General features: G+C 64.5%; 1 protein-coding gene across 7 annotated transcripts in view; it reads right to left on the reverse strand.

Annotated features, from left to right (window-relative positions):
• Positions 1–8,097: 8,097 nt before the first annotated feature.
• The window catches only part of Morn1 (MORN repeat containing 1), a 49,179-nt gene continuing 38,417 nt past the window's right edge, over positions 8,098–18,859 (reverse strand). For 5 of the 7 annotated variants that reach the window (XM_078025042.1, XM_078025047.1, XM_078025043.1 and 2 more), the window contains one exon: positions 12,280–17,655. In XM_078025042.1, the coding sequence (XP_077881168.1) occupies positions 17,313–17,655 (343 nt within the window). In that variant the 3' untranslated portion in view covers positions 12,280–17,312. Of the gene's footprint in view, positions 8,430–9,964; positions 10,070–10,772; positions 10,817–12,279; positions 17,656–18,859 lie in introns of those variants that run through there. The other 2 variants (XM_078025044.1, XM_078025045.1) reach the window with 2 other exon arrangements.

Here is an 18,859-nt window from a genome sequence, read left to right on the forward strand (position 1 = left end):
GACGCTTGGCATGTCTCTCTCTCACTGTGTACCTGTTAGTCCTGCCCCACACACGGACGGCGATGCGCAGCAAAGGACCGAGGGCGCTGCGGGCAGCTGTGCTTTGCCCCCCAGACCCTTGGGGCCAGTGCAGGTCTGCCCTGACCTCCCGTGCACTTGGGCCACGGGCCCTTTGGACGTCAGCGGGAGCCCTGGCCTGGTGCTCCGGTGGCTTGGCTGGCCAGGCCTCCACGAGGAGCTGCTGGAATGGTCCCTGGGGCTTGGTCCCTGAAGAGCCAGCAGAGTTGCTGGATAGTGGCCTCCGGCCCCGGGTCCAGGAGGCTGCCCTGAGGAGCGAGCAGTGATGTGTACAGAGCCCACTTCACCAAGGGGGGACTCAGCTGTCACCTTTTGACACTTAGCCACCCAGGTGCAGCCTCCCCAGCCTGGCCTGGCCCCTCATCAGAGGTCATCTAACCTCTTTCAAGCAGTGGTTCGGGGAAGCTCAGCCCATCCCCTGGCAGGACTCCTGGGTCCCCTTCGTCCCCAGCCCAGGGCCCTTGCCCTGGGAGGGCCCACCCTGGGAGCTGTGGGGAGAGGGGCGCAGGGTGGGCTCTGGTCAGGGTCATCCCCACCCCTTGCCATGGAGCTGGGAAAGCCCACCGTCCTGGCCTGGCCTCCCATGCAGGCCAGGTCCTGGTCGGGGGACTGTGGGTCCCACCCACCAGGGGTCACGTGTGCTCTGGGGCAACGCCCGTCTGCAGCAGTGGGAACTCCGGGCCTGCTCTGCCCAGTGCTGCCCACGGGGCCACCCAGGAGCTGTGGATGGGTGTACGGCAGTGGGCCATCTCCACAGCCCAGGGGGACGTGCCAGCCAACTGGCCAGGCTCTTGCCACCGGGATTCCCTCTGCACCGTACACGCAGGGCTGACTGCAGAGCCGAGGGAGGGACAGAGGGTGGGCAGCTGGGGTCCAGTGCGGCAGGGCTCAGAGGCAGTAGTGGGCAGGTAGCTGCCGGTGAGGCTGTCCTGGGGAGGCTATGGGCAGCGAGGGCACCCTGCCTGCCAGGGTCTTGGGCTGGGCACCACAGGCTCTGGCGCCCCAGACCCAGGGTAGGTGCCAGAGCCCCTCCTCAGGGCCTGCCTGCATGCTGCAGGGGTGCCCGGGGGCCGGGAGGTGGGGTGGGGGAAGCTCCGCCCCTGCTCGGGGCCCACTGTCCACCCCACTGGGGCCGACGCCTGGCCCCTGCGGCAGCCGCTCTGCACCCTCTTCCTGGCTGGGCTCTGGGTCCGGGACCCCCAAGACCTGGGCAAAGGTGAGCCTGGGTTGGGAGGCAGCGTGGGGGCGGCCCTCCAGGTGGGCCCTAGTTTCCATTCCTGCCCCGTGACTCCCGTCCCAGTTTCCATTTCTGTCTTGGTCACCAACAGCTGCGCCCCCCCCCCCGCCACCCTAGGTCATAGCTGTGCCCGTCTCCCCTCCTGGAGCCCCAGTCTGTGGTCAAGGGGGCTGACTGCGGCCCACCCACAGCGTGCCACTGGCCCCTGCCCCCCACCCAGTGGGGTCCACGTGACAGCCTGTGTCCTGGGTGTGCCCTGGGGTCCTGGGTGCCCAGTGGTGGTCAGCAGCCCTGCTGCTTGGCTGCTACTGGAGGAGGGCACTCTGAGCTGGATGCCCCCCGGGCCTGGAGGGCTCCACCCCCTGCCCTGCCCAACCCAGGTGTCCAGCCTCGGCCCAGCACCTGCACTAACGACCCCACGTCCAGCCTGTCCCAGGAGACGAGGCCCAGGCCCCACCACACAAGACTGAGGGGAGGACCTCCACCTAGGACCTGTGGAACGGTCACCTGCAGGAAAGTGGAGATGCTAAGGAAAAGGGACCCAGGGACAGTCTTCCCTGAGGAAGGGGCAGGGTGGTGACCCAGCAGGGCTGGCCTGGGAGGACACTACCCACCATGACCAAAACCCACTCTGCTCCCGTGGCCCTGGGGAGGGGCGGGCACAGGACATTTGAGGACTGGATGCCTGCCCTCCTCTGCCACCCCGTGGTCTCTGACGCACATGGCCATCTGTGACCAGGCCTCGCCAGGTGGGTGGAGGCCTCAGAACCGAGGGCACCCGGCCCGGAGCAGGTGGCCCACTGCAGGCGGGGGACAGGCCGGGGAGCCCGCCAGCCCGGCTAGTCTTTGCAGCATCCTGTGCTGGGCCAGGAGTCCAACCAGGCCGGGCTGGACTTTCCGGCTCCCGTGGCTGGGCCTGGCAGCCTTCCCGGGCAGGAAGCCCGGTGCGGGCTCTCGCCCATGGTGCTCCTGCTGCACAGGGACCTGGTCCTGAGACCCGGGGACCGGGCACCCAAAAGAGCTCGGTGTGGGGCCCCTCCGCAAAGACCCCAGCCAAGCACCCGTTCTGGGTCAGGCCCAAATAACGGCGTCCCTGAGCCCCTGGTCCAGGGCCGGATGACGTCTACCCTCCCTGCAGCCATCCCAGGCCCCTCTAGGACGGGGGCCGTGTGCTGAGCCCCAGCTTGGAAGGGGGAGCTCCTGGCTGCCCCGCGGCTCAAGCTGCAGCGGTCAAGGCCTCACACTGCTTGTGCAGGCCAGGCCAGGACAGAAGGGGACGGCAGGCCCTGGAGTCCCAAATGAGGGCTGCTGCCCTCTGGGGCCCCACTGTGCCTGGCAGGCTGCCTCACGCAGACGGCCCTGGGCCAGGCGAGCTGACCCCAGGGCTGGGGCCCCGCCGACAGCAGGCTCTGCCCAGGACTTGGGACACTTCACCCCACTTGGCAGGGGACACCCTGCCTAGAGTGCCCTACGGTGCTTGGTGGCTTCCTGGGGCCATTCCTGGACCTGAGCTGACAGCTCAGGGTGCAACAGACAGAGTGTCGTACCCCACCCCGAGGGCCCCGGACACCCAGCCCAGAAAGCTCTGCCGTGGGGCCTGGGCCCCCTGCCCCGGCTGCACCCTGGCCTCACAGCGCCCCCGCAGTGTGCCCATCTCAGAGAAGGACACTGTGTGATGTCACCCAGGAATCGTGCACACCCCAGATTCCCACTCCCTCTGGCCAAGGGTGAGGGAGTCACCAGCCTGGACAGTCCTGCTCTTGGGTGACAGGTCCAGGAGGGCTCAGTCGATCCGTGAAGGAAGTCACCTCCACGGGCAGACAGGGGGTGGCCCTTCCTGTCCGGTATAGCTGCCTGCTCCCTGAGCCCACCTTTCCTCGGCCGGCAGGGGTAGCTGGGGGCTGGGGTCTTAGTGGCTCCAACCACAGGAGCCCCCACATCACAAAGTTTGCAGAGAGGGACCCCAGAAATACCTCTCCTTCTGGGACCCCACCCTGCCCCCTCGCCTCCATCAGGGAGGTAACCCCATGATACCCACATACCTGTCCCCTGTACCCACCGCTTGCTTCTCCGCTCAGGGCCATCCTTGGCCCACTGCCCACTGAGACCCCAGCCCCCACGGCCTGGACCGCTCCTCCCATCCTGGGGACCTCTTTTCGTTACTGCCCCAGCTCCAGGCTGAACTCGCCTCCCATCTGCCCCACACCCAGCTTCCTCTGGCCAGTGTCTAACTGTCCCCGAGCGAGGGCTACTGTGACACCCTCCACAGATCCCCAGTCGAGGTTAGGGTAGCTGATGGGACCCAGGAGGGGCAGCCTGGGCTTCAGAAGCCAGGCGGACGTCAGGGCCAGGCCCACCCATGCCAGGTTAGGGGGGCAGGGCACTGAGCCGGCCTGGGCCTGTGACAGCCTGGTTCTACCACCCTGGCGAGAGCCAAGGCTGTGGGGTCCCAGGGGAGGCTTCCTAGGGGCGGCCACAGGCCGGGCAGTAGGGAGCCAGGCGCCCGGGGTCGGTCCAGCCAGGGATGGGTCCTGGCTTCCCCTGTTGGCACTGAGCAAGTGGACCGTGCCCGGGAGCCAGAGGTGCCAGGACCCTGTGTGGGATCCAGGGAGGCCTGCCGCTGGCCCTGGTGGCTGGGGTCTCAGTGGGCAGGTGGCCCTGAGGGGCTCCCTCCACTCAGGCCCACCCCAGTGGGGCTCTGGAGATGTGTCACTCGGGGGCCCCCCGTCCAGGGTTGGGGTGAAGGTACCTGCGGGAGGAAGTGTTCCTTCCTATCCATGCACATTGTCCTCAAGATTGGCACTGTCCCCCCTGAGAGTCACAACTGGCTAGGCCTTGCTGGGGCTGTCCAGCTGACCATGGGCAGCCTTATTTATGGTCTTTATCCTTGGCCATGACAAAGGTCAGCCTGTCTGCGCCCCAGAGACCCGAGTTCCCACGCCGCGCCACCTGGCCCCCACTTCCTGCTGTCCCCAGGTCCCCACAGGGCTTCCCCAAGGCGTGCTGAGGGCCTCTGGTCCTGGGTCTGGGGCCTCAGCCCAGGGCCACCAGGGGCCACAGGCAGCTCTGCCCACCTCCTAGGGCTTCCTGGCCTTCCTGTCCCCCTTGGCAGTGCTCCCCAGGGTCTCCCCCCTCCGCTCTCCCTGCTCTCAAGAGGTGGGAGCGGGAAGGGGCAGGGGCCGGGCAGCTCCTGTCACGGAGAGTCGTTTGCTGGCCAGGGGTCATGCTGAGACAGGCCTGGTGGCTGCCCACAACACGGCCCGAGGACGGCGGGCTCCCAGGCAGGCAGTGGGCTGGCAGGGGCCGGCCAGGCTGCTCAGGAACCAGTCTGGCAGGCTGGGCACCCTCCAGGAAGCCCTGCCTGGGAGGCGCCCAGGCTCCACACAGCTGGCCTCATCTCCTTCTGGCACTGACACCAGGCAGGCTGCCCAGGCTGCAGACAGGGCTCCGGGAGGCGTCCCCTGGGAGTGTCCTGAGTGACCAGTCTGGCCAGCATAGAGGCTGGGAGGAGCCTCTTGTGCCAGGTGGCCCAATAAGAAGGTGGCAGGGACTAGACAGACCTGTCCAGCTCCCGTCCTGGGCTGTGGCCTGCTCAGGCTGTCCTCTGCTGACCCCCTGTGCGTCTCGTGGTCTGCAGGGTGCGCTGGCTGAGGCCCTGCTGGGAGCGGGTTGGGGGGGAGGCACCCCTCCCTCCCTCCCTCCCTCCCTCCGAGTCCCTCTCCCTTGGTCCACTGTCATTACCCTCCCCAGAGACCACAGAGGACGCTCCTTCCTTCCCATCAACGCGTATCATCAAGGGGTCCAGAGAAGGGGCTGTTCCCCTCCCTGGGGGGTCACAAGTCAGGAGAGGGGCACAGGGGAGGGCTCAACAGAGCCTGGGGACTGGATCCCCTGCCCAAGACCCTCCTGGGGCAAGAGCTCCTTGGGGTGTTCTGGGGGTACAAAGGTCAACTCATGTCTCTGGGGTAGCCAGCCTCATGCCCACCCCTGTCCCGGTTCCCAGGGGAGGCACCCAGAGGCCCTGCCTGCACCCGCCCCTGGGCCTGCACCCGCTCCTGGGCCTGCACCCGCCCCTGGGCCTGCACCCGCCCCTGGGCCTGCAGGCCGGGGGCAGGTCTGGCCCACCTCATGCTCACCCCCACCAGCCTGGGGCGGCTGACTACCATCAGCTCCCATCCAGCTATGCTGGCAGGCTGACTGCCACCTGGGCCACCCCGGGCCACCTGGGGTGAGACGGGAGCTGTGTCAGGCCTGGCCTGGCTCCCCAGGAATCAGTGCTCAGACCAAGATGGGCCAGAACCAGAGGGCAGCTGTGACAGGCCACACCCTGGACCTGGTCCTCCCCAGAACATGATCCTCCTCCTGGACACGGTCCTCTTGCCTGGACATGGTCCTCCCCCTGGACATGGTCCTCCTGCCTGGCCCTGCCCTAGGCTGAGCACTCTGTTGCTAGTTCTGGCCACTGTGGGTGGGCCGTGGGAGAGTGGCTCCCACAGGGTGGGCCAGGCGGACTCCTGAGTGGGCCCACCAGCTGACGGCCTGTGGGCGAGAATGCACCATCCCCACAAACCCCAGGACAGCGAAGGGCCCTCCGGATGAGTTGCCAGACCCGCAAACTGCCCAAGAGGTTGCCTGGACCAGAGGGGACCCTGGCTGCCTCCCTGAGTCCCCGGGGCCTGCGCTGCTGGCCGGGCTGGCCCCAGGGAGCCCTGCCCTCTCCTGGGGGCATGCTGCAGACCTGGGTGGGAGGGACCCTGAGCTGCACAGCTTCCTGGCCCACCACCACCCCTTCCTGGTCCACAGCTGGGGCTGGACCCTGCTCTTCTCCCTCACCTTCTGCGTCCGGGACAGAGCCCTTCTCCTCTGGCCTCTTCTATTGTCGGAGAATTGAAAATCTGCATGGATTTAGTTTGTGGGGAAGTTTCAAGGTGGGGCTGAGGTGGACGTGGTCTTCTGGCCCCACGGTGGTGCTGGCCAGGCCCAGAGTTGGACGGAGCTGGAAGAGGCAGAGCCCGTGCACGGTCACCTCTGCTGTCGTCACAGGGATCCCTTTGGCAGGGGTTGAGGGACAACCAGAGGACGACCTGGCAGTGAACAGCCACCTCGGTGGCTCCAGGCTGGGACCAGGAGGCCCTGGGTACAGTCTCGCCCTCAGGCCCTGCCAGGAAGCCGAGGGGCAGAGGACCGCGCGTCCTGCCTGAGCCCCCATGCTCTGAGGCCCACAGGCAGGTTTGGGTTGCTGCTGGCCCTGGGAAGGAGGAGGTGTCGAGGGCCTCCTCCTGCAGAGCCGCCTGCCTGAGCCTGCAGGACCGACCGGGGACTGGCCTCTTGTTCCCAGGGGAGCCCTCTGGAGGCGCAGACCCGCCCCGTGCCTCCGGGGTGGAGCAGTGGCTCTGAGCTTCCTGCCGTGGGTTTGTGACTTTAAAAACCACGCATGCTTTGGGGGAATTAAATACCAAAGGACGCTCTCCACACGCTGGACGCAGCAGCTGCTGCCGTTCCCAGCAATTTTTCCTTCCTAAATTGAAACATCATTTTCTTTGTTTTTCTTTGGACAGAAATGTGGTTTCATCTTGAAGCAGGAAAAACAAAGCTGCAGAGCACCTCTCGCTGTGTGTGAGGGGAGACCGGGCAGAGGGTGCCCAGGGCAGTCAGGTGGGGGTTGGCGGGTGTGGCCCCGAGTCACCCACACGGCTCCCCACCTCCTGGCCCTCCTGGTTCCTCGGAGGCAGATGGCCAGGTGGGTGCAGCCCAGGTGTGGGGGGCGCTGAGTGCAAGGGAGTCTGAAACCCCACCGACGGCCGAGGAGGCTGGTGGCCGGTGCCCAGGGTCAGGCACGGGAGCCAGATGCCGTGGTGGAGAGGGGCTATGGCCTGTGGGTGGCCCAAGGTTGGAAATGCAACCTTGCCCTGGGGCACTGCCCTGGGCTTTGGGAGGCGTGGAGAAGGACTGCCTGCCCTGCTCCCCGTGGGGGCGGGTACACCTGGGGCTCAGCTCTGCTCACCCCAGAGCCTCGGGGTGCTGGGCCTCTCCAGATGAGGCTGCTGTGCAGGCAGGTGGAGGCAGGTGTGTGGGGCAGGAGAGCATGGCCCAGGGCAGCATCTTGCCCCTTGTGGGCACAGGGGACAATTGCTGGGGTAGGACAGGGGGCTGTGGCTGGGGATGGAGAGCCACCTCGCAGAGAGCTGGCCAGGAGCTGGGTTTGGATGGCCCCCTGTGGCCTACTCCTCCCTGGGGGAGGTGGTGCATGGCCAGCTGAGCAGCTGGCTGCCGGCAGTGACCAGGAGAGCATGCATCAGGCTGAGGCAGTGAGGCAGTGCACAGACGGCCAGCACATAGGGCCTGCACGGAGTCCAGGAGGGCACGGCCAAGCCAGGAGGCCCTTCCAGAGGTCATCCAGGTAGACCGAGTGGCCAACATGCCCTTCAGGGGCAGCAAAGAAACCCCTGGATGACCCTCCTTTATCACCGCGGCAGGTGGTACCCAGACACACTGCCTGCTGCTGCTGCAGCCTGACCTGGCATGGGTGGGCAGTGCCTGGCAGAGGCAGCTGGGCCACCCCTGTCCCCAGCCTGAGCTGGCAGAGAATTCGAATGCAGGCTTCTGGCCTGGGCAGGGCCTGGATGGGGCAGATGTGCAGGCCTCAAAGGGCATTGGCCAAGCAGCAAAGGCCCCAGTTACGGGGTGCAGAAGTGACCCTACTTGCCCTGTGGGCCCTGTCTGACTTCCCAGCTCCACCCACATGTGCACCTGGGAGGGCCATGCACGTGCCACTCAGGAGCTGGTGTGGAGTGCTTTATTGAAGCCAGTGGCCACGGGACTCCCGTGGGCAGCCCTGCACACCCAGGCTGCTCAGGCCACCGGGGGACATGGGACATGGGCTCCTGGGGAGGCAGCAGGAACTTGCCTTCCAGACGAAGGTGGCCTCCGGGGTGCTGCGCTCTTAGGTGTGTCACGAGCTGCCTCTGGCTTCAGGATCTGACGCCTTCTTCGGGGTCTTGGGGCTTCTGGCCGGTCCCCTTGGCCAAGACCCGCAGGTGTTTGAAGGCAGTGGGCAGTGTGTGGCCCAGGAAGGGAGGGGTGGTCACGTCATCAATCATTATCACATACTCCCCTACAGGGAACGGGTGGAGCTGGTCCTGGGGCCCCTGGTGGACACGGTCGCCCAGGCTCCTGCCCACCCTGTCCAGGCCCCTTGGCCTGTGATCTTCACCTGCCACCCTGTTTCAGGACCCTGCCCAGTGCCCACCCGGGGCTCCAGGTGTCCTGGGACGCGGCTGCCACCCCCCTGGACGGTCAGTGGGTGATCCTGGAAGAAGACGATGAGGGAGAGCCTTTGGGCCCTGGCCCTACTGATCTACTCCCCCAGCCGAGTGGCCCTGGGGGTCCACCCACAGCTAACTGGCCATGTGGCTCAGCGATTCTCCTGGAAACATTTTCCTACTTTTTTCAGGAGGAAAATTACTTGGTTCCTCTAAAATGTCTGAAGGAAGCAGGCCGCTGAGGCATGGCGTGGCTGCTCTGGTTTAGACACCCCGGCCCAGCCCGATGCGGGAAAGGGGCCATCCAGGACTCGGGGAGCCTGGGGGCTGCCTGCTGGGGGGCTGCCGAGCAGGAAAAGGACTTTTCCTTTCTGCAGTCTGTAAACTGTCTGGAGAGCTTCAAAGTTGGAGAAACCATAAAAAAGAAAATAAGAAATAACAAAAAGGGAGGTTGCCATAGAAACGGTCCTCTCCCCCTCCCCTGCGCCCGCCGGGGCTGGCACCAGAGCAGGGAAAAGGCTCCCCAGGCTGGCCCAGCTCACACCAGGAATGTGGCCGCAGCTGAGCGGAGCAGATCGACATTCCAGACGCCAGGCCTGGAAAAGGGGCCGCTCTCCTGGCGGCCGGGCGGGGGCTGGGGACGCCTGCACATTCCTGGGGCAGGAAGAGTGGGCTCAGGGGCCGGGAGTCTGTTCCCTGAGTCAGAAGAAGAAGCCACGGTTCTGGGGGCTGCACCCTGGGCTGGGGCGCCTGGGGGGAGGGACACATTCTGCAGCCGGGCGGCCAGCATCAGGTCAGCCTCCCCAGCGGGCCAGGGTGTTCCCAAGCAGCCTGTCTCGGGGCGTTCCCCAGAACACGCAGCTGCGCCAGCCGGCCAGGGCGGCTGGCTGTGGAGCCAGGGTGAGCTCAGCTGGGCAGTGGCCGGGGAACCCAGGCTGCAGGCCTGATCTGACCCCGGTCCTCAGCACCGGATCCATCGGATGGAAGAGGCTGGCAGGAGGGGGCTCCGGCGGTGGCCACATGCTAAGGCCTGGGTCTGGTGCCACCTGGCCCCTGGGTGGCCCCTCACTCCCTGGAGCTGCCACAGCTCTGGGAATGAGTCCCAGGCAAATGATCCTTCTCCCAGGGCCTGCTGACCCCCAGCACCCTGGGTGCTCCTCCCGGAGCCCAGCGCACACACCGGGGCTCCTCAGAGCCTCCTGTGGGCTCAGCAGTGGACCACGTGAGGGCTGCTGTCCAGCAATGAGGGACCCTGCCCGAAATCCTGGTCCTTCTCCCAGCCTAAGCACTCCTCTGGGGCGGCTGGACAGTGGGGGCTGTGGACCTGGGGCTGAGTGGTGGCCCTGTCTCAGCTGACCTCGGGCCTGCCAGCAATCCTAGCCGTGTGAGGCGTCCATTTCTCAGGCCGTCCCAGACTCTGGAGAGGTGGGGCTGGGCCATGGAGCCTGCTGGCCGCCAGCCACATCCTGGAGCCGCAGGGCAGCAGCCATTTCTGTGGGCCAGGCAGACAGAGGCAGCCTGTCTCTGTTGGACGCACGTCAGCTGCCCCGTCCCCCAGCCCTCCCAGGTGTCCTCTTCCTCTGAGGAAGCTGCAGGCATCCAGCTTGTCTGGGGCCTGGGGCCTCGGCCCAGAGGCTGGGGCTGAGGTCCAGGCTCTGGAGAAGCCCAGGCCTGAAGCTGCCTGCAGGGGTCACTGGGCCCCAAGAGCTCTGTCCACGGCTGCTCAGGCCTCGCTCTGCCCTGTGAGGCCTCTGGGGTCAGGGGGGCGAGGGCAGGAGGGAAAGCCGGTGTCCGTCCACAGGGGCCCAACATGAGCCCCCTGGTCTCCCTGGACCTGCCACCACGCCTGCATGGCCTCACTGCAGGAAGCCCTTGCTCGTTGGGCCACCGCCACGGCGGCCCCTCTGTGATGGCAAGATGGCTCCCACGGCGGCCCTCTTCCCTTCTGGAACATTCTCATCACCTTCCAATCCTCCTGGGCCCAAGCGCCCGGCCCTCCAGCAGCCCGAACCCCTCCCCCTCCGGGCCCCGTCTCCCAGGCCCAGGGCCTGGGGTCCACACCCCACACTGCCGGCAGCCCCGGCGTCCACTGTGAGCAGGTTGGCTGGCTGGGGTGCCTGCTGTACTCCTGCCCGCCTTTCCAGAAGTGGATGAATGCCCGTGGGCCCTGACCGTGGGCCACCACAGCTCCCTACCTGGGTATGCGTCTGCCACCAGCTCTGCCGTGGTCCCAGCAGGCCTGCGGGGAGAAGAGAGCCCTGAGAGCCTTCCCGGGCCCCTCTTTGAGCTGCGTCCACCCAAAGCAGGGCCAGCAAACAGGAAGGGGTGATGAGGGCCCCAGGAAGGCAGAGACTCGCGTCCCCGTGGGCCACTGGGCAGGCACATGTGCCCGGCTGCTCTCTGGGGTCCCTCCTCTGCCTTCAGAGGCAGAGTGCTCACAGTTCTCTGGCACCGCTACGGCATCCACTCCTGGAGAGAGTCCCCGGGTGGCCTCTGGCCCGGCTCTCTGCTCCATGGACTGTGGGCCTCAGTGAATGAGCCCTTTGTCTAATCCCAGGGACGCTGGGCAGCAGGGTGACACAGTCTGTGTCCAGGGCCGCCCCCCTTCTCACAGAACTGAGGTGCAGCTTCTGGGCAGCTGGGGGCCCAGGGCAGTGCAGAGTGCATTCTGCAGCAGCCGCGACCTGGGGCCGGCTGGAGGCACGGAAGGATGTGCTTATCTTGTGTCCGGAAGGGGCACCAGGCAGCTGGGTGCTGGCAGGCTGAAGCACCCACATGTGGCTGTCCCCCCCACCCCCACCCCCCGCCGGGACAAAGGGCCAGTGTCACGTGGAGCCTCCTGAGTCCGGGAAGCAGAGTTGGCAGGTAAAGGGAGAGTGGCCAGTCCTGCCTGAGTCTTCCTGTCTGGAGATGGCTCCGGCTGAGGGGGTGTGACCTCGCTCTGGCCACACTGGCCACCAGAGACTGCCCGGCCCCTGAGGTGGATAGAGCCTGTGCCTAAGACTGGCTGCTGACCCAAGCCCAAGTTCCAGGGGGGGGCTCCGAGGTCCTGCCCACGGGCTCCTTTCTTCTTTTGTGGTAGTGGGGATTTGACCCAGGGGTGTGTGTGCCGCACTGAGCGACGTCCCCAGCCCTTCCTGTATTTATTTAGAGACGGGATCTCGCTAAACTCTCCTGGAACTTGCAGTCCTCCTGCCTCAGCCTCCTGAGTTGCTGGGATCCAGGTGGTTTCTGAGCTTCAGTGAGGGATGGTGGGTTTGTCCCTCCTGCCAGGGCGGTCGGTCATCTCCAGGGAGGGAAGTGCGGCCAGCAGAGCCCTCCCTCAGGTGGTGTGGTCGGCATCTGTCCCTTGGCTGAGCTCTTGGCCTTTCTGGCCTCCTGATGAGTGGACAGGGGCTGACTGGCCACCCAGCCTGGAGGTGTGCGCTCCAGGTCGAGGGCCGGTGGGTCCGGCTGGGCTGTTTCCTGAGGTCCGTCCCAGTGGGTCTGGGGAGCCCGGAGGCTGGTACTGTTTGTAGCCTCCTCCTCCACCCCTGCCTTCCGAGGCCAGTGACTTCCTGTCACTCAGGGCCCCGAAGTGGCTCATGGCCAATGCAGAACTAGAGGCGGAGAGTGCCGGGACTCAGTGACTGGCCAGGCTTCGACCCCTTGATAAACAAATACCACATGCATGGTTTGGGTGATAAAAAATTAAAGACAAAAGATTTTAAAATTACTTCATTTTGAGTGGGGGAAAAATGGGCCTCTGCTGAGCCCCAGGAGCCATGTTAAAGATCGTGGAGTGCGGGTGAGGAGGGGAAGGGAGATAAATAATTTAGCACTAAGAATAACCAGAGTCTGTCAGGCTGCCAGCGTTAAGAGAAATAAACGGGGTTACAAGAATCCAGAGAGTTTTTAAAGCACCCCCAGGGCTTTGAGAACGCCGAGGCAGAGCCAGGAAAGAGCCGGGCGGCGGGGGCAGGGAGCCCTTGGGGGCTCTGATTAACGGGCAGCGGCGCGGGAGACATGTGGTCAGACCCGAGGCCAGTTTCCGTGGAGACCTGGAAGGCTGGGCCCGGGAGAGCAGAGGGCAACGCAGGGCCGCAGCAGTGTGAGGGAGGGGTTCCGCTGACCCCAGATAGCAACCGGGCACCCGCTGTGTGTGCAGCCTGGCTCAGCCTCCAGGAGGCAGGAGAGGTCAGAACCACACATCCTTGGAGTCCGCTGGGGCAGAAGGCTGGCCAGGGCCACGCAGGGCTGGTGTCCAAGGGTGGGCTCAGAGCTCCAGCACCGGGCCCCTGGGTCCCCATGACCCCTTCGAGGTTTCTCATGCTCCCGTGGTTGGGGGTCCTGAGGGTCCTTGGATCTCAAGTCTTCAGTTTTCATCCAATTCCGCCCCCGCCACGGTGGGGTCTCTGGGGCATGAGCCTGTCCTGGCCAGGAGCCCCTCCCCAGGCCTCCAGGTGTCCGCACCTCCTGCAAGCTCCCGCTGGCCCGGGGCAGCGAGCCCTCGATGTCCTACACTGGCCCCTCTCCAGCCGTCCGTCCCTCCTCTCCTCCTCATCTCTGGGCCATCTCATTGCTGGCTTTTCTTCCCTTGTGGCTTGCATTCTCGGCTAGTGCGGTGGTCTCTGATCCCGTGCCCGACGCTGCCAACTTCACCTGGTGGAGTGCTGGATGTTCCTGGGCTCCTGCAAGTGTTCCTGAGGCCCTGGAGTCGCCTGGAGATAATGAGTCCTCGGGTGTTGCCTCAGGAGGCTTGTCGGTGGTGTTTAGGGTGGGGCTGATGATTCCACCTCCACAGGGCCCTGCCCCCTCGGCCCCCTGAGCTCCACCTCTGTCCCCAGCTCCTCGGGTCCTCTCTGGTGGTACGCCCCTGGCCTCCACCGCTTCCTCTCCTGCAGGCACTGACCTGGGCTCTGCTGGCCTCGGGGGCTCCTCTCCTGCTGGGCCCCTGGGGCAGACACAGGGACGGAGCCACCTCCACGCTCCCTTCTGTCTCCCAGGCCAGTGGCGTGGAGGCCCCAGGGCTGCAGACCGGACGTCCTCAGCCAGCATCCCTGGGCAGAGTAGGGGGCTGGGTACCAAGGCTGAGGCATGCAGCTCCGCTCAGGGGCCTGGCTAACGGTCGCTGCTGCCGGTTTACCAGCCTGTGGCACAGGGACATCCTCCCCCACAGGCCCTGCGCCTGACCTGGTCAGGGGCTGGACAGCGAGGCCTGTCTTCCAGTGGCAGCCCTGCTGCCAGGCCAGAGAGGTGTTGACTCAGGGGTTAGGGGTCCCCTCCTCGGGGCAGACCAGCTTCTGGGCATCCAGAGAAGAAGCCACCTGAGCAGCTGGGGTCAGGGCCAGATCTGGGGGATGGGCCCAGGAGCACCTGCCTCTGCTCCCTGGGGCTGGCCCAGCCCTATGGGTACAGGACGCTGGCTTAGGGAACTGGGAGCTGTTGAGTCAAAAGCCAGTGGGGGGGCCGGCTGGGGGCTCAGTGGTGGAGCACTCGCCTGGCAGGCGTGAGGCACTGGGTTTGATCCTCAGCACCGCATAAAAATAAATAAAATAAAAGCATTGTGTCCATCGACAACTAAAAATATTTTTAAAAAAAGCCAATAGAGGGCCAAGTGTGGTGGCACAGGCCTATAATCCCAGCAGCTCCAGAGGCTGAAGCAGGAGGATCAAAGACAGCATCAGCAACTTAGAGAGGCACTTAGCAACTCAGCGGAACCCTGTCTCTAAATAAAATATTTTTGTTTTTAAAAAGAAAAGGGCTGGGGATGGGGGGCTGTGGCTCATTGTTAAACGCCTGTGGGTTCACTCCCTAGAACCAAAAAAAAAAAAAAAAAAGCCAGTGGGCCCAGGAATTGGGAAGGTGGGCTGTGGGAGGGCAGGCAGCTTGGGAGAAGCCTGAGGGTGCGCCCAGCCTGCTCTCTGGGGACCTGCACCCTCAGGCTTTCTGCAGCCCCAGGGAGAGCCCAGACAAAAAGTTCCAAAATTAGAACAGTCAGCTAATTGCCAGAGCCCAGCAGGGCCCTGGTTGTGGGCCAAGCTGGAGAGGCTCACAGCCTCCTTAGCACCCCTAGGAGGAGGAGCCGCTGGGGCCTGAGGCCTGCGCGAGTGGCGGCCTGGTTCCCAGACGCGGTCTCAGCTCGGGCCCCTTCTCCAGGGAGGATGGCCCATGCTCTGCCCAGGGCACTCGCCCCTCAGGGCCCCCGTGCAGCCCAGGGCAGCCCCCATGGTTCTGTGGCCGATTTCCAGGCAGCAGAAGGCAGGGGCTTGATGACCTCTGGGCCTGGCGCCGAGGGACAGGACTAGCCAGGGCCACCAGCAGCTTGTCCCCAGCAGGCTGTCAACCTCAGTGGCCCATTTGGAAGACCTGCGATGGCGCGCCCAGGGCTGAGGCTGCTGCCCCCTGGGCCTCCCCATCTGCCGCGGGCTATTCTTCTAGCGGGTTAGGGCGCCGGGTGTGCTCGCCCGCGGGCCCAGCTGCTCCGGCCGGCCTCACACCTGCTGGGGTCATCATTCCTGCTTGACAGGACAGGGCTTAGGTGTCTGGAGAAGTAAGAACCCAGGCCACCCTCCTGTGGCTGTCCCTGAACTCCGCCTGAAGGAGCTTCCCATGGGGTGGGGGCTCGGGCAGCAGAGGCCATGTGACCTTGGTGACCTTGGGGCCTCAGTCCCACAGCCCCTGAGGTTCCCTTGTCACTGCCCTTTAGCCCTAAGCCCCAGGTCTGCCAGCCCCTCCTCCTCCTGGGGTGCCTGGCCCCGGGGCTCATCCCTGCCCTGTCTCTGAGCACCGGGAGAAGAGCCAGGGACAGGCCCCGGGTGAGCTGCAGGGGTGGGCAGGCCGGGCCGGGGCCTGCGGCTTTGTGGCCCGCCACATCCCGTGGGTCTCTCTGGGTCCTGCCTAGAGTCACTTTGGGTGGGTTCTACAGATAATTAGAAAGCACCTGCTGGACCTGTGTGGGACACAGAGGAGCAAGGTGCCCCGGTGGGCACTCAGCGTTCCCCGCCTGAGGCGAGCGCAGCCTGCAGCTTCCTGGAGGCTTCCACTCAGCAGAGGTCACCTCCTAGGAGGCGGGGGGAGGTGGCGCCCATGGCCATCACACTCTCTGCTGTGCTCGGGGGTGGGGACGGGCACTACAAGCTGCTTCTCCGTGCCCCCCATCCCAGGGTCTTCCTCCATGGGGTCTGCGGACCCCCACTGTGCTCGGCAGGGCGCTGGGCTCTGTGACAGTCAGCGCCTCAGGTCGCGGGCCCAGACGTGCCTGGTGTGCCCCGTGCCCCTGGCTGTGTGGCTGCTCCATGGCTGGGCCTATCTTGCTGGTCGTGGCCACTGACCAGGGCCCATGTTCAAAGAAAGGTCTCAGCAGGACCCTGTGCCCATCCTCTTCCAGGCCCCCTGAGCCTGGCCGCCCTCGCCAAAGTGTCCCTGGGGGTTGGTATTCTGTGGCCAGCTGGAAGCCACTCTGGGCTGCCCTTCATGCTGGAGGAGGGAGCAGCTGGCCACCATCCTGCATCTCCAGGCTGAGGAAGGTGGGAGCCCAGGACACTGTGTCTCCCTGTCAGGAGAGCAGCAGCCTTTGGAGGGAACGCAAGGCTGGAGTGAGGTGCACGTGGTCGCCCCTGGTCGGCTCAGAGAGGCTGCGCAGGCTGGCAACATTATCTTTTGAAGTAAAAAAAAAAAATTAATTGACTCCATCTGTGTTGGCCTAATGACTGATTAAATGACTAATCACGGAAGTCTTAATTAAACCCATTTTTCTCTGAGCCGGAGAGGAGAAGGGGTTCTGTCAGCCTCCAGCGTGTGTCAGGCACCAGGCGAGCTGGCCCTCTGCTGAGAGCCACCAAGGAGCAACTATGCCCAAGGTCACCCAGGGCTAGCTTCTCCTGCACATCGCAGGGCTGACTGGACCAGGCTGGGCTGATGGGCTTGCAGGCAGACGCATTTTTCCATCACCAAGCTTGCAATTAGGATTGCTGGGGGAAATGCAGGCAGAGCTGTGCTGCTCTTTGGAATGCTGGTGTGCGGCTGGGAAAAATCAGGGCCACGTCCACTAAATCAAGTCCGTTTTCTGCAGCTGACACGATTTCACGTCACTCGGGGACTGACAAGAGCTCTTGGTCGCGCTGTGGAATTCCGTAACGGGCCTGGAATGTGTCCGCAGGAATGCAGCCGGGGGCCCTCCACAGAAACGTGCTCCCTCCCGGGGAAGCAGGCAGCCGGGTCTGGGGGAGCCTCCACCCACCCCTTCAAGGAGGCCGCCCGCCCGGCTCCCCTCTCCTGAGCCGGTCCTGGGCACAGGGAGCATGGTGAGGCAGCAGTCCAGGGCCTGGACTCTGAGGATGCAAGCAGCCCCTCCTGAGGCAACAGGAGCGCTCCTGGAGCCCAGGATCCCCTCAGGTGTGCAGCTCCAGACGGGCAGCCTGGACTCTGCGTGGCAAGGCCTGGGGTGGCCCTGATCTTACCAGAGGCAGGAGTAACAGCAGGAGTAAGGGTGCTTCTGGTCTCCTAGCAGATGGTCCAGGACCTCTGCACTGGCCTGTCCATGCGGGGCCCTTGCTGCAGGCTCCCCTCGTCAGGCCATCTTGCACACCGTGACCTGGTCTGCAGGCCTCACACAGGAGGCTGGGTTGGCAAGCCAGGCACGGACCTCTATGCCCAGACACTGTGCCCACACTGGGGCACGGTGTTCGTGGGACCCTCTGCCTCTCTTTCCTCCATCGAGACCCCGGATTCAGGAAACACAAAGGTAACTTCTCTTATCCCAGGAGAGATTGCAGAAGCATGCTGGAGGTGAGGCAGGGGCCAGGGCTTCTCCAGCCCTCCTCCCTCCTGTGACTCAGAGCCAGCTGCTCCTCTGGAATTTCAGGCTGGTGTGTCCCTGTCACTCTTGGGAGGTGCAGGGGCGCCCTCTCACTCCCTCCTATGGTTGGAAATCTTCGGATACAGCGGTGGCTGCTGATGTGGGCACAGGTTGCTTTGGGGGAGGATAAGTGAGGTCTGCTGGGGTGTCCAGGGTGTCCAGCAGGTGAGCACAGGCAGGGAAGCTGTGAGCTGCCTGCCCGCCCCAGTAGGCCGTTGGGTGCTGAGGGTGGCATCCGTCTACAGAGTGGCAAGAGAGGGGACACTGTAGTTATGAGGGCCACAGGGTCCCCGGGACTGTAGCTCAGCCTGGCTACCTGTGGCCACTGTTCCTGGATGCCAGCGGCAGAGTGAGTCCACCTGTTCTGGCCCGCACCTGGCCCCTCTGCAGCATGGCAGCACCTGGACTCTGCTCCGTCCCTACCTCGAACCTCCTGGGAGGGACACAGAAGCCGACTCCCATGTCCTGCTGGCCTCTTCCCACTGATGCTAAATGCCAGGCAGGCTGCCACTGACCTGACCACTCCTCACTGGCCACTTAGGGGATGACGCAGGAGCCCATCGGGTCTGACAGGCCAACTTAGGCCACTGGAAACTGAGCTTCTGCCCTAGGGATGGAAAGGTTCCCAGGCGGCCCACGGCCTGCCTGACCTTTGCCGGCAAGGTATGAGAAGTAGCTCTGCTGGGCCAGGTGGGTGGCACACAGGGAACAGAGCTGGTGTCCCCACTTGGAAGCCTCACACATATGCCTGCCTTGCATCGTCTGGTGAAGTTGTCCCTAACTTTGGAACCCTGATGGAGCCAAGGCTGGCCAACTGGCTGAGATTACCAAGCAGGAGACACATTGTAACAGTTTGTTGCAGTCTCTCAATACCCGCATCTTAGGCCTGCGGACTAGTGAAGGCACTGGCCAGAGGTTTGGGGCTGGGGAGGTGGCTCAAGCGGTGGCGTGCTCTCCTGGGTTCGATCCTCAGCACCACATAAAAATAAAGATTTGTGTCCACTGAAAACTAAAAAATAAATATTAAGAAAAAGGAGGGAAAACATCCCAGCAGTGGCTCTGGGGACATCAGAGGGACAGAGCCATGGCCCTTGGGTTCCTGGGACTGTGGGCTGAATCCCTTGGGGAGAGGTTTGGGGGCTGAACTCTGTTTATTGCCACAGGGTGAGGCCACCAGGCTCCCCTGTCCCCTGTTCCTCTCCATACCCACAGTTGCTCCCTCCAAGGAGCTCACTCTGGGATGGAGTCAGACCAGAGAAGGAAGGAGGGCGGAGGAAGGAGGGACAGAGGGAGGGAAGAAGACAGGGAAAGAGGAAGGGGGGAGGAAGGACAGAGGGAGAGAGGAAGGGGGGTAGGAGGGTGGGAAGGAAGAGCGAGGAGGCACAATCAGGAACTGTGATCCCAGGGGCGGTGACTGACCTGGCTGGGCTGGGCGTAAGGGAA

This window comes from Ictidomys tridecemlineatus, chromosome 11 (assembly GCF_052094955.1).
Source record: "Ictidomys tridecemlineatus isolate mIctTri1 chromosome 11, mIctTri1.hap1, whole genome shotgun sequence".
Lineage (NCBI taxonomy): Eukaryota > Metazoa > Chordata > Mammalia > Rodentia > Sciuridae > Ictidomys > Ictidomys tridecemlineatus.